This window comes from Aphis gossypii, chromosome 1, assembly GCF_020184175.1.
Source record: "Aphis gossypii isolate Hap1 chromosome 1, ASM2018417v2, whole genome shotgun sequence".
Taxonomy (NCBI): domain Eukaryota; kingdom Metazoa; phylum Arthropoda; class Insecta; order Hemiptera; family Aphididae; genus Aphis; species Aphis gossypii.
The window spans coordinates 2980405-2997945 of NC_065530.1; the positions used below are offsets into that span (position 1 = coordinate 2980405).

At 26.2% G+C, this 17541-nt stretch overlaps 1 protein-coding gene across 4 annotated transcripts; it reads right to left on the bottom strand.

Annotated features, from left to right (window-relative positions):
* Positions 1–789: 789 nt before the first annotated feature.
* Positions 790–13304, bottom strand: LOC114123194 (choline/ethanolamine kinase). Of its 4 annotated transcripts, none has more exons than XM_027986088.2 (7): positions 12714–13304; positions 8224–8336; positions 5405–5621; positions 3686–3921; positions 3356–3605; positions 3133–3291; positions 790–2526 (listed from the first exon to the last, which is right to left on the bottom strand). In XM_027986088.2, the coding sequence occupies exons 1-7, from the start codon at positions 12861–12863 to the stop codon at positions 2461–2463; spliced, it is 1191 nt and encodes a 396-aa protein (XP_027841889.1). In that variant the 5' UTR covers positions 12864–13304; the 3' UTR covers positions 790–2460. The 4 variants fall into 4 exon arrangements, with proteins under 4 accessions (XP_027841889.1, XP_050053063.1, XP_050053054.1 ...); XM_050197106.1 differs by lacking the exon at positions 12714–13304 and adding an exon at positions 12084–12337; XM_050197097.1 differs by lacking the exon at positions 12714–13304 and adding an exon at positions 11852–12001.
* Between the last annotated feature and the right edge of the window lie 4237 nt (positions 13305–17541).

Sequence of the window (17541 nt, forward strand, 5' to 3'; positions counted from 1 at the left end):
AAATTATATTATAAAATCAATACATGTCAAATCGCTTCAGTCAAAATCTAAAAGAAAACATGAATAAAATAGTCTATTGTTTGAGAAATTTCTTTTTTTACGTAAGTACTCATGGACAGTGACACATTAACAATTTAAACAAGAGTCTTTTATGATCTGTGGATAAAATAACGATCTACAGCAACAATCGATTCCTAAGTCTGTTCTTATGACAATTTTGTGATTAACCTCTATTAGAATGATGTGTTATAAGAGGGTTTGGATTTAGGTCATAGAAATTGTGTTTTATGTATATTATACGAGTACTAGTCACCTAAACCCTTAAAAATTAGTTTAAGAATTTCATTTAACCAAAACTTAATAGCTAGGTTTGTTTTTCCCTAATGAATGCACACATCTGAGGAATGGGCTTATAATCAATTCAAAAGTGATATAATTTCATTTCAATCTCATGAATTATTAAATGTATCCATAACAATTAATTGTGCCAATAAAAAATAATTCTTAACTGCAAAAGTTAATACAAAATACTACATTTTAACAAAATAATATACATGTAATTTTCATGTATGTTTTAAGATATTGTATTAATATGTCGACATATCATTGTATGTTTTAAATATTTAATAAAATATAACTATGAACTATACTTATAATATACACCAGTTTATAGTACAAATTATAGATATAAATTATATATATATTTTTTTTTTTTTTGGATAATTTTGGATTCGAGAATATTAGAATATTCAGTATTAAATTAAGATCACAAATAAATTATAACAACAATTTTCAAATTATACAAGAGTTTTTAATTCAAACTTAAATTTAAATACAGAATAATATTATATAATAATAATAATAATAAAAAAAAAAAAAATCATAATTACTTATAACAATAAATATTAAAACATAATAAATTGTGTAGACGGTAGAATAGTAGGCCAACTAAGTTTAGTTCAACCACAGAGAAATCATAGAATAAAAAAGTATGACTGATTATAATAAATAGTAATATTAAACGAGGAACAAATAAAATGAGGAGAATAAAAACTAATATCTGCCCAACAACCCAAATTGTAAACTACTCATAGTATGTAATATGTAATTTAGTACATGACAAAGATATTTTTAATTTTGTATAAATGTTGTAATAAGGTATAAAATATACCTATAATATTAATAATAATATAATTATAAAAATATGTGCAAACCCAACAAGCATTTTATTTTGTTAACAAAGTGTAATTGAGTTTTGTTATTCAGTTATTGATTAAAACATATTCAAATTTTATATTTGTTTATAGGTTATTTAAATGTAATTTGATGAAAAATAGTGCTATCATTGAAAAATGTGTGTTAGAAAAGTTAATGACAACAAATGTCACATTTTAATACAAACTTGTACATTAATAAATCTACTTTTGTGCAAAAACAAAATTAATTTGATCGACAAATATGTAAATTTGCCTAACTAAAGTGCAAACAGTCCAATATCAAATAAACAGATTTATTTAGCAAAAATTCAATAATTTTAAATATGATTAAATTACAAAATAGAACATTTAAAATTTTGATATGTATGTGTTTATACTATAAATATTTGTATGCATATAATGTGTGTGTATAAATATATATCTTTTTTTTTGTACTTTTTTATGTATAGGTTTAAATTTAATATTTTTTAATAATAATTTACATAGCCATTCATTATTTCTTAAAAATAAAATAATATTTGGTTCTCTCTCTTTAATAAGTAAGATAATAAACCATCAAAATGTATGGCTATTAACAAATAAATACTACAGGATAATGTATCTAAACAAAATAAAACCGAAAATTCCTAGATCTAAATAGACATAAATACACAGTAAATAGCTTTTAAGTTAAAAAAAAAAATAGTAAATCACATTTCAATTACATATAATAACAGCTAATAGGACACACAATAGCAATATATAAAAAGTACAGGATGGATTTCATAGTTATAATATTTCAATATGTTAAGTACAACAATCACATGTTCTTGATATAATAATTATTATTGCACAATTTATAATTCAGTTTTTATATACATTATACAATTTGTAACTTCACAAATTAATAATGATGATCAGAATATGAGTACTTAGCACCAGAATAAAGAAAAATTGATTTTCATTAATTTTACAAATGTTGAACAATATGAATAACAATAGATACTGGTCTTTATTATTAGTCAAAAATTAAAACTCTTGTTATAATTTTTAATACAACAAAGATGTATAAAAGAAGCTCACAATAAGTTTAAGAACACTTAAATAAAAATGATGTAAGTGAAAATGACAAAATAATCAGACCAATTAAATTAAGGACCAAACTTTTGAAATATAAATCAGTCTTCCCCAGAATATTGAAACATATTGGTCTACAATTAACCTATTCCTTTAATAAGTACTCAAAGTATTTCTGTGTTACATGCTATTTATTATTTATTAAACTTTCTTTAAGCTTAAAGTATGATTTGAGTCGTTCTATTGCGTATTCCTAAAAAAAAAAAAAAACATAAATATTATAGTAAAATATTAAGAAGACATTAGAACACTATTTTCTCTCTCTGGCCCATGCACAATAAAGATATAACACATTCAAGTTGAATCATTTTTTTTAATTTTGGAATTATCTTAAGGTAAAATCATTTATTACTTATTTACGAAATAAATTTTTATTTTCTAAAGCCAAATATTAATAAAATAAAAACCATTAACTAAATATATATATTTTTATCAATGATAAAACCAATATGTTAAACTCTCAAAAATATCATCTATAATTTTTGTAATTGAGATTATAAGATAATTATATTTTTACTTTAAGATAACTTAAAAGTCACAAAAAAAAAAAAATAATTATAGCTAAATCCATTTTATCAACGTATCAGGTGGGTCGGAGAGAAAAAACATATTATGTCACGCTGATATCCTCTAACGAAATTATTGAAAATATTAAATAATTAACTAAGGTTTTGATAAAAAATAAAATAAACTAATCAAAGCTCAGGAAATTTTAAATGGTTTTAATAATAAGATAAATATATTTATCCATATCAAGAAAAATTAAAAGAAAAACAAAATCAAATGTAAAAATATTTACCCTGTATCCAAAAGTAATTTTTGACATTCGACTATTGACAATGCTCCATACGCCCCAAAATAAATGTGATGCCAAAATAAAGTGATTTACTTCATTGAGTATCAATTCTATTGATTCTTCATTTTCCATACATTGAGAATACCGCTTCAAGAACTCAATCTAAAATAATCAATAATTAAATAAAAACTAGTAAATAAATTAATATTTATAAATCACTATTTACTTGTTGGTCTTTTGTTGGAAACAATTCTCGGTTAACTGAGTAATGTGGGTAAATAGGATTTGTGTAATCATAAGTCCATTCTACAAAGTGGTTAGCAATGTCAAAACCACGATAATTGTATGCACAATATTCATAATCAATAAGGCATAATGATCGACATCCAGGATCATTTTCCTTCATTAAAATATTTCCCTCTTGAAGATCATTGTGGCAAAATACAACAGGTGACCTCAGCTTCGACAAATGTTTTCTAGAATTACAAAAATAACCATGATTCAGATATTTTTAACATAAAATTGAAGTTAAATAAAATATGGATTATATTCATACTTAAGCCAACGGGCTTCATCGCAGAGATTTGTGGATAATATCTGATCAAGTTCCATGTTGTCTCGTGACCAGTTAATATCTTTAATAGGCTGTTGTAACCATCTGTCCATGGTGTCCCATAACCACGTTGAGTCTTTATTGATTGGAATGTTGAGCTGATGTAATTCAGCCATTTTTTCTGCAATCATAAGGCTTAATTTTGGATCGCTCAACTCTTCAGATTTTAATGATCGAGCCTGTAAGATTTCATAGACACACAATTTATAAAATTTACTTTATTTAATAACTTTATTCCAAACGAATGTCGTTTTTAACAATAGTTGACTTCTGAATAAAGTATTGGACGTTTTATTAATTTGTGTACTTGTTCTAAATCTAGGACAAAAATACATTAAATGTGAATAAAACAAGTCTTATACAATACAGTTAATGTCTCTAAATATTCCTATCAAGTGCTTAATGTACTCAAAGCTCAACTTACTGATCAGATATGACTATCATCATAATTTGTATACTGTTGGACTTGACCCGTGAGTCTGAAATTTATGCTTGACTTTTAAAACAATAGCAACATATCCAAAAGCCATTAGAATATGTTATGTCAACGTCATTCAAGCATGTTGATATATATATATAGGTATATTTGCATTTTTTTTTTCATTTAAAACCCAAGGACGAGTACCGGTAAAATGACAGCAGTGGGCCTAAATTTTTAAATAGCCTACATTGAATGATATATTTTATTTATATCTATAGCCAAATGGCAAGGAGCCACAAAAAAAAATAAATAACTATCACTTAAAATTTATCTCAGTATTCAGTAACATTAGATGATTCAAACTCAAAGGTTAGGTTATTAAGGAGTGTATATATAAATTATTTTAATCACATAGATAGCAAAATACATTAAATCAACTTTAATAAAGCTTTTTGTTTTATAACTTAATAATTAATTAATAACCATCTCAAAAAATGAATTATACTAAATATTATAAAATTTATAAATTTTATTGAAAAAAAAATAATAGAGTTGGAGTAAAATAAATACATGACATGTGCATAAGTATAATAATTATAATGAAATTTGTTTTTAATATTTTCTGTAATAAGCCATTCATAATATATGTATTGTAATAGGTACATTTAAATGTATCTACATCTAAGATTAGCACAAATAAGCATAAACTGTAGCCACAACACGATTAATTTAGATGAAAATATTATTATTATTCAATTAGGTATTTAATTTACAATTTATTATTATATGCATTTTTTTTTTTAAGTTGCGCGTAAATGTATTACGATGGTGTTTATATAAAGGAAGTTGGGCATTAAATCCTGACAAAGACCTAACCTTTACAATAGGAGTGGTGTAATCTTTATAAGTGAAAATAATAATATTTAATATTAATTAAAAATATTCCCGTATTCGATATTATGTATATTATTCATGTTTTTTTATACATTTACTAGATTGGGCACTTACAATTTAAACATTAAGTGAATGTTGCGTAGTTTAAAGGTAAAACTAAACAGCTTTTAAATTTGAAAAAATAAACCTGGCTGTATTTTATTGGTTGTTACTTGTTTATACGTTTAATTATTTTTTTTTTCATGGCAAAATAAGTAATTTATTTAACTCAAATTAAACTAACTAGTTCAATTAAACAAAATCACATAATGACTACAAAATGCATTACTGAAGGTGAACGAGCTTACCGGAATGTATTCTTCGAGACGGCCTCCAGGAAATATTCCATGCAACTTAGGCCCTAAACCACGCTCCGACAACAATGTGAATATCACAGACTCTGTGATTATATTTTCAATAGCATTTTCGCCATGTGTTTGCCCATATAACCTCATCAATACATCCCGAGGTTCAGCATTACCTTTAAGTAATGTCACTCGATACAGCCAATTACTTAATCCACCACTGCAAAAACAAAAACCCTCTGTTATATAAATGACGTATTTTACAAACACTAAAACATCATAGAATGCACAGACTATTGTTGAAAGCAAAAATAAATTGACGATTTTTTTAGACATAGCTATTAACCTATACACTATTGAGATAGAGTTAATTTTTAAAATAAAAATTTAAATATGAATGTTATAGATATTTGGAGGTAGACACGTTCGCATTTGGTCATAGAATATTGAAATAATGTGTTTTTTTTAACGATTTTCATTATATATTCATTAAATCCCGTATAATTTACAGGTCTGATCTACCGAACGAGAAACAGCCGGCTTTAATCAAAATATTAAAATTTTAATTAATTTATTTATATAGGTTCTGTACATTAAAAAGCTCTGACTTTCTAAAAAATTAGCAGATATCCGAGAATACTTTAGGAATAAAAACATAGGGTAAAAATTAAATTATACAACTTAAAAATCAAGATAAAATATTTGATATTTAAACTATTTTACTTTAAGTTTTATTGTATTGCTATTTAGTAACAAATAATGTTGCTTTTGTTTTATAATTAAGTGTGTATTGCGTGTAAAATAAATTAAAAATAATTTATTCACATTTTTTTAAGTATAACTACTTCTAATACATAAACAATTTCAAATCATACGTATATATTGTACATGAATATATCGTTGAGCTTCAGTGCAAGTTTACATAAATTAATTTTAAAAATTGTACAGAAGATGCGAAATAATATCATAGTAATCTCATCAGCGAATATTGTATAGTCATCACTTCTGGTTTATCATATTTACCAGTCTTTGTTATTGGTAATCAATAATAATTAATAATATTATTACATTGGATTTAAACAACAAAAAAGCACATTAAGTCTCGTTTACACGGTTTATTTTTGATGATTATTTAAGATGAATTATCCACAGTGAATGTAAAATAAACAGTCTAGGTAATTAGAAATCATCAAAAGCTCTAATCCATATTGAACGAAGTTAGGCTGCGACGCAATGTTAATATTGAATTTTTGTTTACTGTGGATGATTCATTCCAAATGATCACCTAATGTAAGCCACGTAAACACGGCATTTTATAATATATAATACAACAATTTGTGTGAAAAAAAATGTAATAACATACATCGACATTGTACTATTTTATATATTATGTAAACATATTATACGACTTGTTAGGCAATAATAATTTATATTTTATAAATTTTCTTTTTTTTTTTTGACGTCAAAAAATATATATTTAAATTTTATAATATATGCACAATGCATATTTTTTTGTCACCTGACGCCTAATAGGTTTTATACGCCAAATACGCGTATACGTGGTTGACTCCGAAACACACACGTCTTCTGTTATTGCGTCTCAGACAAATCGTCGTCTCCTGTGAATCAATATTACAAGTATATATATATATTTTTTTATTATATATAATATACTAACACGTGACTGAAGAATGAAACCTCGTAAAACTCCACCGCCACCGGTTAAATAATACTGCGCCGCAATAACCTGCAGCAGTTCAGCCCTTCCCCCTCTCAGTCACTAAGCAACGATTTTGGTTTATACTACTATAATACTATACCACGAAATTCACAAAATATTGTGATTACATTATTTGAAACAAACATTTACGTCAGAACCTCAGAATGAGCGTTATTATATTTAACAATATAATAATATTATGTATAGAGGTGTTATTTTCGCCCTTCAAACAAAATTTATATTAACATAAAAATAGATAAAATTCCTAATAAAAGCAGTAAATAAAATATGAAACATAACTGCGGATGGCAGTACAAAGAGTTTTAGTTTTGTTTATTATACAGTAACCTACTCGATTATATCAAGTTACCTATAAGTAAATAATTAAAAGTTTAAAAGTTTAAAATAATAATCAATCTGTTTAGTGTTTATATACTTTAACAACTTTAGATAAATAAATAATATCATTGTTATGATATAAGAAATATTGAAAGACTCATTCTTAAAATATAAATATAATAGAATAAACCTAATCTCAGTAGTTATTGTCTACCTATCTATATATTATATTATAATGAATAATCTATCAAATTAAAAAGAAATAAAACACTAGTACATTTAATATAGGTACCCTAGTTAATAAAATAAAGGCATTAATATTTTTTTAGTTTAATAATAATTTGCATTATTATATAATTATTATAAATAGTAAATTCATAGAATGTTAGTATTATTTTTCTAAGAAATGTAATTATTACCATTTTTTTTTATTTCAACAGAAAATATGCATTTAATATTTTTCCAATTTATCGTCGTATACAGTTTACAAACATATTATATTACTATTTAATGTCGTTTATCATATATTAACTTTCTATCATAATCATGTTTTACCGTTTTCTTTTTCATAAAAATGGTCTAGTGGTCCACATTCTGCAGTTTAATATCAAATTGAATTCTTAGATGATTATAGTTTTAAGGTCTAAAAATGGAAATCAATCTAATAAAAATAAAAATATACAATCTAGTATTGATTTTAGCCCAATAAATTGTGTTGTGCGAATTCCTAATTCAATATTAATGATTGATAAAAAATAGTTACCTAATTCGCTTTACGCATATGTCCTTATTTGTAATCTTCTTCCAGGATCCAGGTAAGTAACTTCTGCAAAGTCTAGTCGCCATTTCAAACATATCGTTGTATTGTGCAAGACCCTAAACAAAATATCATACTATGTAATTAACATTTAATAATATAAAAGAGAATATACAATATATACCTAATATATACACATTATTAAAAAGAATGGTATAGCAGCCGACGGGTAGATACATAAAAGTGTATGTTCGATCAGATTAAATATTCTAAGTATATGAAATAATATTAATTCATCCAAAGAATAATTATTTAACAAATATATTAAGTATAATTTTTCAATAAAATAAATTATGCAGGATGTAATTCATAGGTAGAAACTAAGATAAGAAAAATAGTTCAAAGGCTATTTTACAGTGTGTTCACTAACAAACAAAAAAATTTATAGGTACTTATTATGTATTATAGCAAAAGTTTAAAAGTAAACATGTAAACAGAATTAAAAATTATTTGTTTTTGTCCCGAGATACACTGCGTAAATATTCAACACCCGATTTTACTATGTTTTTCTACAGTGTTAGATTCATTAGTTTTCCAGAAACAATAATTATTATAGTAATATTTTATGTATATTACGTTCATTATTATGAACAACTTTGAACTTATAATACTAACGAAATATATTTATTATAAACAGTTAATCCGTCTTAAATTTACAATACATTTCCATATTGCCGTATTGGATGAAAATATTTAATTTTTTACTATTTAAAAAATTGTGGTCTATAAATAAAATGTTTGAAAAAGTATAATACTTGGTAAATTCTAATTTTACTGAAAATCGAATACTTACAACAAAATAACTTTGATATTTCGAAGAAAGTTTTTTTGGGGGGAAGTTTCTAGAGGCGAATTGTATCTAGTTTTTGGGGGGGGGGGGGGGAGGAGTTAAAAGTAAAAAAATGCAAACACGATGTTTTTAACAAAAATTAATTCAACCTATTGTATTACTATAATAGCATAATAATTTTTTTGATAGGCACTACATAATTATTGTATACATACTGACTGTTTCCGCTCAGAATCGTTTTTCGTGAGCAATTATTTATCACTCAATTCAAATTTAATACATAATACATTACAGAGACTTACTGACTTACTCCTCAATAACGAAATATATTTGAAACTTACTATATACAACAGAGCGGTTACCTACTTTTTCCTTTTTTAAATTTTAATTCATTCAATAATTACTTTAAATATGAATATTTAATATTTATTACATTAATAGTTGTATAAGCCGACTTCGCCCGAAAAAAAAAACAAACATAAAATACAGTACACTAACTATGTATCTTGGTTTTAGTGTACCTACCTTAGTTAAAAAAATAGAGTTTTCTTTTAAAAAATCTTTTAAAATTTTTCAAGACTTTCCTAATCACGAGGAATATATGTGAAAAAATTGATGTCAATTACTTCATTAGTTTTAAAGCCTATAAACGAACATTAACATAAAATTTAAACACAAGTTTTTTGTTCTACGTTTTTGTAGTGTAGAGTACGTATTTATACACTATAATATATAAAATAAATGCAATCTATACATATCAAATTTTACACCATGAATTTTTTTATTAATTCATAGTATGATAGTATCGAGATTCGAGGATAATATTTTGATAAAATTGTTCAATTACTTATAGAGAATCTAACAAAATTGTGTAATAGCTAATATTACTAATTTAAAACTAAAGTAAAAGTATATCTTAGTTTTTTTCCGTTAAGTAGCATAAACGTTTTTTCTTTACTTTGCTCAAATACATAATATAAAAATCAAGCGAGTACCTACTTTGTATTTGTACAGTTATTTACGAACTTTGATATTAAACTATATACACATTATTTTATAATACCTATACTATTTTAAACAATATTTCAGTTCACGATTATATCTTGGTTTAACTATTATAACAGTTACTTACCTAAATAATTATCGTTAATGTAAATTAGATATGAACATTGGAAAAATTAGCTCTTTGCTTTATCACATAACCTGCGACTTACGAGTAAAAATACAATTAAAATATTAAAAATAATTTTTATTAGCATATCAAATCAAATATGTCTATCGCTATCATGTAATAAAAAAGAATCGAAATAGTTTTTACGTTTTTAATATATCTATATTTAACAATAATTAATATTTTATCACTGTTTGAGTCAATACTTAAATAATATATAGATAGTTATGCACGTATAACGTATTAAACACCAAGAATATCTAATATAAAGAATAACATCAACAGTACTGTTAGCATTATATTAATGAATTGTAAATATGTTTTTGATTTTGAAATATTCATAACTTGCTTTAAAATCAAAAAAAAAAAAAAAGTTTCTGCATAATATAATTAAATTTAAATTTTATAATAGGTCAAGTTCCTCTAACATTAAAAATAACAGAGTAAAATTGTAGTAGAATTGTCTGTTCAGTAAAATTAAGTTGACAGTCAGACAGTGGTTGCGATGGCCTAAAATGTTTATTTGTGTCAATTAAATAAAATGTGTATGTTTACTTTAAAATATAGATACGTTTATTATATTTTTATGACACATACAACGTAGACGTTTCAACATGAAACAACAGTTTTTACATTGATGGCACATTGAATTTTTACATAAAAACATAAAATATAAAAAGTTAATAATTATTTTAAAACATTTAACAATTTTCCTAACGACTAATTCACAAGGAAGTACGTCATCTATTCATTTTATGTTGACCTAGGTAATAGTTATTCAAAGTACAACGGCCTTGCGATCAGTATTTACTGTTAAACAATACGAAGGGCTTGCCAGACGTTACATGTACTACCTATATATACACACATACAATATTTAAGGGTACGCCAGCAATCTTGTTCACTTTGTGTACTTTAATATTAATTAATAGATACTCTAAAAACAAAATTAAAATATTAAATATACCTACATTTAAATAATTTTACAAATATTCCGAGTTAAATATAATACACATTTAGATGTTAATAACAAATTATGATTAAAAATAAATAAAAATATCTCTTTTTTATATTTCGACCTTCTTCTGTTATAAAGTTTTAAAGTTATAGGAATATCTAATTTGCTTTCAGTTAAACGTGTTTACACAAAATATTCAATAGAATTTCTATTTTTGATCATTTTTAGATTAATCTCTTAAATTTAAGCTTATATTATTCTTGAATAGGCTGTTTGTAATCATGACTTAAACTGTTTCAATTACCATTTACCGTTACAAATGTGATCGATTCAAAACCTACCATTTATTGTACAAACAAAATAACAAATATACAATGAAAAAAATCGGAAAAAAATATCGTTTAATAGGGAACATTTTTATCCGAGATATTTTTATTTGACGAATATATTGCATTATCTTTATTACAACATTAGGTAGAAAGTAAAGTATTGTTATAAATAATCACTATACCTACCTAACCGTTAACAATTTCAAATAAATTCGACAGCCGAAGATTGATCGGTACAGTTTGTTGACGCTTTCAATGAATAAAGTATATATAGGTAAGATATTAATATATTCTTATTCGTCATGAAAAGAGCTATAAATATTTACCCATCTAATATCAATCCTACTCAAAACACTTGTAAAACTTCCACACTGTTCGTTTCCCACTGCGTAGAACTGTCTCGATGCGGTTTTAACATTAACATTATTCGTTAATTTTTTAATTATGTGTTTAATAAACATATAATTCAAAAAATAAAACCTATGACACATTACCGATGAGTGATGAGTGATGACGAATACCACATGAATATTTTATCAACGTTTCAATTAAACTTGCCTTGACCAATGAAGACTCGAGTTTTCCGATTGTTCAGAACAACAATAATAAGGTTTTTATTTGTTATTTGTATATTTTAAGTTACAACTCAGAAAATAATCTATTAATATGCATCGCACAAAATCAATAGATTATAGATAGGTATTTCGACTTCCGCGAGACTATCAAACGAAAATATAGGTCACTGCCTAGCGTAATATACGTATCTACCGTATAACTTTCACGCGCGATCATCGACACCAGCATGGAAAATTTTCGATTTTTTTATCGTCGAGGGACGCTCAGTAAACGCAATTTTTAATATTGATGTATCGAAATGATTAAAACTAATCGCCTATAGATCGGACGAATGATCTAAAACTTAACCTTACGATGCCGGTAACGGGCAAAAAAAATTATCACACATCCAACACGAAAAGGAATTTAAGCGCGAGCGACGTGGTGAAGCGACGGACATGGGAGCAGGAGTCCAGGACAAAACGGCGCCAGTCGCGCCGGCGCGCTGCTCAGAGCCGGAGGTTCTCAAAATTCACCTCGGCACTTTGACTAGACCCCTCTACCTTAACGCTGCCGTATAATAGTAACACGTTAATCATTATCAATTATTACTGTCTGTCATCGTTATTTTACCTGTTTGTCGGCACCGTTGACACCCATTCTGCCGGCGACCACTTTGAACAAGCGGACGGCCACGGCGATGACGAAATTCTTAGTCTTGACGATGTTCATCCGCCGGACGAACGGACGTACGTTGGACACTAGCCGCTTGCTGTCGAACATCAAACGTGCACGTGTACGTGTCGTATACTGCAGCCTGAGGGTGGGCGGCGAACGAGATCGAATCGGACTCCTTGGTCCAAAGATAATTATACAGTATAACGACGCCGGTTTTGCCGAAACGTCAATGTCGAATCAAGCACACGCGTACGTGAATAAAAAAAAAAATAGTAACGAAACAAACGTGTTCGTTTTATGAAAACCAAAGTATAAAAAAAAAATGTCGAGAATATTAATTAACGAACAGTTAGGTATATTCGACTTAGATGAGCAATAACGTTGGACGGGGAACGGCGCGATAACGACGGACGACCGTACCGATAAGCGGCTGGAACGAAATTGATGAACTAATAAGTTATGCTCGTGTAGGTACGTTTATAGTGGTGGCGGTTTTCGATATAGTAGCAGCAGCAGCTGTCCGCCGCGTGACGTCACGCCCGGGAGGCCGTTTCGTCGTCGTCGGTTTTGCGATGAAACGGCCGAGGGTCGCGGTGGTGTTCGTGTGACGGCGTCTGAGCGGTGCAGACGCGGGCGGCCCCTGGCGTGCATACCGGGAATCTGCGTGCCGCGTTTATTGAGAACACGTAGACGTAGCGTGGCGTAAGCGTACGGGCCGTCGGCCGCTCGCGCGGTTTAAGAGCACGTCACACCGGCAAGGTCTCTGTTGAACCGTTCGTCCATCCCCATTCCCCCTATATAATATTATTATATAATATTAATACACTGTAAATTATACATACGTATGAGTGGTAGGGATATATTCGAAAAACGAGCTCGTGCCCAATACATTCATCAATTTTTTAATTGATAAAAAATTATCCTCGTTGTAGATTATGTATTATCGGTCCTAACTACATTATTGAATGAACTTTTTTGAATATATTTGTTTTTAATTTTATATTCTGGAGCAGAATTGTATCATATTTTTGAAAATTTTGTAAATAATTATTTAAATGTAATAAATACATTTCTAATGAGCTATTGTTAATTAATTTTGTGGGCGTGTAACCAGTAAAAAATAGAATTCGTGGAAAAATGCATTATTTTTAGCTTGTCAAAAACATGTACAAGTTCGAATTATCAATTAGACTCAAATAAATTTAATTTTCACTCCTATTTTGCTTTTATCGATTTTTAGTTTTTTGGATTTTTTTAATGATTTCTATTAATTAAAACTTTTTACACGTGTTTTATGAATAATCGTTGTATTTTCGTCTTATTTTACATAATATACTTTTAATTTATTATTCTTTACCATACACTATAAATTTTAAAATGTCAACGTATTATTATTTATAAAATTTATAGTGAGTTTCATTCTACATTTTTCGAAATTTTAAGTCCATTTACTATAATTTTTTTTTAATGCATTAAATTCATTGTCCTATAGTTATTACTTTAAATGTGTTATTATACTATCATCAAAAAGACACATATAGATGTAACTAGGCTTTTCAATTTTAGTAGGACTCAAAGACTCGCTTAAAATAATTTCTTATTGAATGACCTTATATATTTTTTTACTAAGCTTACTGATAAAAAAAAATCACTTTTGACAAAATTCTTGTTGACATAAAACCGACAAGATGACCTTGTTAGATTGAGAATATTTCTATTAGTATGATAGTATTATAATATAATAAATACATGTATATATTTATAAATTGATTTTTAAAGTGTCTTTTAAACACATTAAAAAGTAATGTATACATTATACAATTATACAAATTAGTATGACGGAAGTAATAAACATATAATAAATAAATGATGTACATAGGTAATACCTATACTTTAATTTATTTAATTTATCTATTATTTTCCTTTTTTTTGTAATGTAATAATTTATGAAATATTAACATGTCTTTGTAAATAGTAAACAATTTAAAAAAAATAACAAAAAATTTATAAAATTCAATTCAATTCAATTCATAATTAGTAAACATTCCATTTTTTTTGTTTTTTTAGGTGAGGGGCTTTAGGTCTCGAAGCTTACAAATAGGTATAACAATAATATAAGGCTAAAATTTAAATTCCGTAATAACTATCAACAAAACGCTTTACATGAAATAGTCAAAAATGACTTTTCCCTGCAATACCCTTAAAAATCACCCAAAAATCTTTTTTATTTTTTTCTTATTGCATAATATAATCAATTCTATAAGTAAATATTTTTATATTTCAGGAAGTTTAATAATTCTAAATTAAACATAAATTATGTCAAAATATTGAAAGTGAGTCATCTGCGATGGATGTCGGTAAACATCTTCTTGGGGTTTTATTATTCATTGTAAACAATCGATTACTAAAAAATATAAAACTAAGATTAAGTTAAATTATGTTAAATTATATGATCAATTATTTTATGTCTGTTAAATTATAATCGTTGGATTAACCTTAAAAACATTTCATGAGATAATATTTTAAACTAGTATGTATTAAATAGAATCAAATTATATATACTAACTGAAATTATAATACATTGTTTTAAAACATAAAAAAAAATGCCCTTTGAATTGAAATCCAATCCCTAGTTATGAATACTTAATAACTAATTAAAAGTTCATATTTTCATCTACAAACATCTCGAAAAATATTTTACTTACAAGTATGAAATTAAAAAAGTAAACAATTTTAAAAATTAAGTTCAATAATAACTTTTTTTTCGAAAACATCGTTCTGCTAAGTACTTAATGACTTTAAATTATATGTTTAAATAAATAGTTTCAAATAGGTTATTAATTTTTAAGGTGTATAATGATAGTTACTGTTAAAAGAATCAATCTGAATTGATGATTTTAGCTCTCTAATCACTTTCCAATCATTAACGGTTCGGCGATATCGCAAGTCGTATTATTATGCTCTTGCCGTATTGTGCAGAGTGATGAGAAACAGAGATGACAAATCTTGGTCTAACATTCACTTTTGAAATAAGTAAGTATAACAGTAATCAACTGCTGTTTTCTTTTTTCATTTCCATACGAAACGCGAACGTTTTTTTGTAAAAATTCCCGGGACCTTCACGTTAATGGAATACCCGCTACGTCAATTATTATAATATTATTATTTATTATATTGAAATCCGTATTATTATACGGATATTTTGCATACTTGCAAAATGCTTATTTGCCGGGAGGACTATAACATTCATAGAGATGTTAACATATTATTTTATTATGCCTTAAATTGTTCCAGTTTCCAGTAAATTAGTAAACCTATTAAACACCCAACCTAGCAAATTTCTATATAAAATATGTAACAAATCAATAAACATGGCATATGAATGCAGCATGTTTTTATCTATTACACGTTTTAAATTTGTCTACCATGTAACGCTGTATACAATAGGTATAGGTACTCTTTAGAACTCAATGACTTTTTAAAAGTTATCTGCAGGTCAACGCAGCCTAAAGAGCAGGGATAATGAGTTCAAAATTAAATTCTTAATACATTCAAATTAGAAGATGTTGACGCATGAAAATTATTATTTCGTCAGTGGCAATTAATTACTGTTGTTATTCCTGAAGGTAACTTTTTCTTCGAAAAATATAATATTAATATCAATTTGCTATAAACTAAACGAAATGACGTCAAGTATAATTTACTTAAACATAATATATGTATATCAACACTGCATACTTAATTAGGTTTAGGTACCTATATATTCAATATAGTTGTCACATATTCGCTATGATTCCAGCGTGTAATTTTATAATAATAAATTTATGTTGGTCTATCGACTAATTTTCAATTTTCAATTTTTTATGTTTATTTTTTAATTTAATAAACTTGAAAGTAAGCAATTGTTTCCTTACTTGTTAATCGTATTAACTTGGATAATATTTCTTATTGTTTTATATTACTTATTATTATTGTTTATCAGAACATTTTATCAAATTCTTTATTGTCCTGGATAAAATAATTGTTTAAGAATTGATATTTTTAATCAATAACAGGTATATTATAGCTGACATAATATTATAGACTTATCAGTTTATCACTCATACCAATATACAATAATATTTTTATCATGAATTTATTCTTCGCATTATACGCTGTATTTTTATAATGTAACAATTATATGGTTACCTACTATTGATTTGTTTAGTTATATGAATAATTACAAATTATTACTTGTATAAATGTTAAAATAATAAATCCCATTGTAAATAAAATAGGGGATTCTTCTCTTATATATTTGAATCGTCGCCGTTCATTGCGTCGTTGCTATTTATACTATATGACATTAAATGACCGGAGAATTTAGACATGTTGAAAATATGTAAATTATACAAATATGTTCATAAACTCTAATGTCCATTTAAAATACTGATTACATTACGCAACGTCGCAGTTATGTTACAACATACACCGAAATCAATCATGAATTTGTCTACACTTTTATTAGTAGGTACCTACATAATCAGTTAATCTGTATATACGATTTAATAAACATTCATAAATTATAAATATGCATGATACTATAAATTATAACCGAACCTTTATTATACGTAACGCTTTATAAAATAGTATTTTCTATTATATATAATAATATATTATTAAAGATAAAAATGGATCATCATAAACCACTCAAAAATTCTTTTGCACCGTCAATAAAACTTTAAAACATAATATTTTATTATCATATTTTATTTTATAATTATAACAATTTATGATCTGTAGG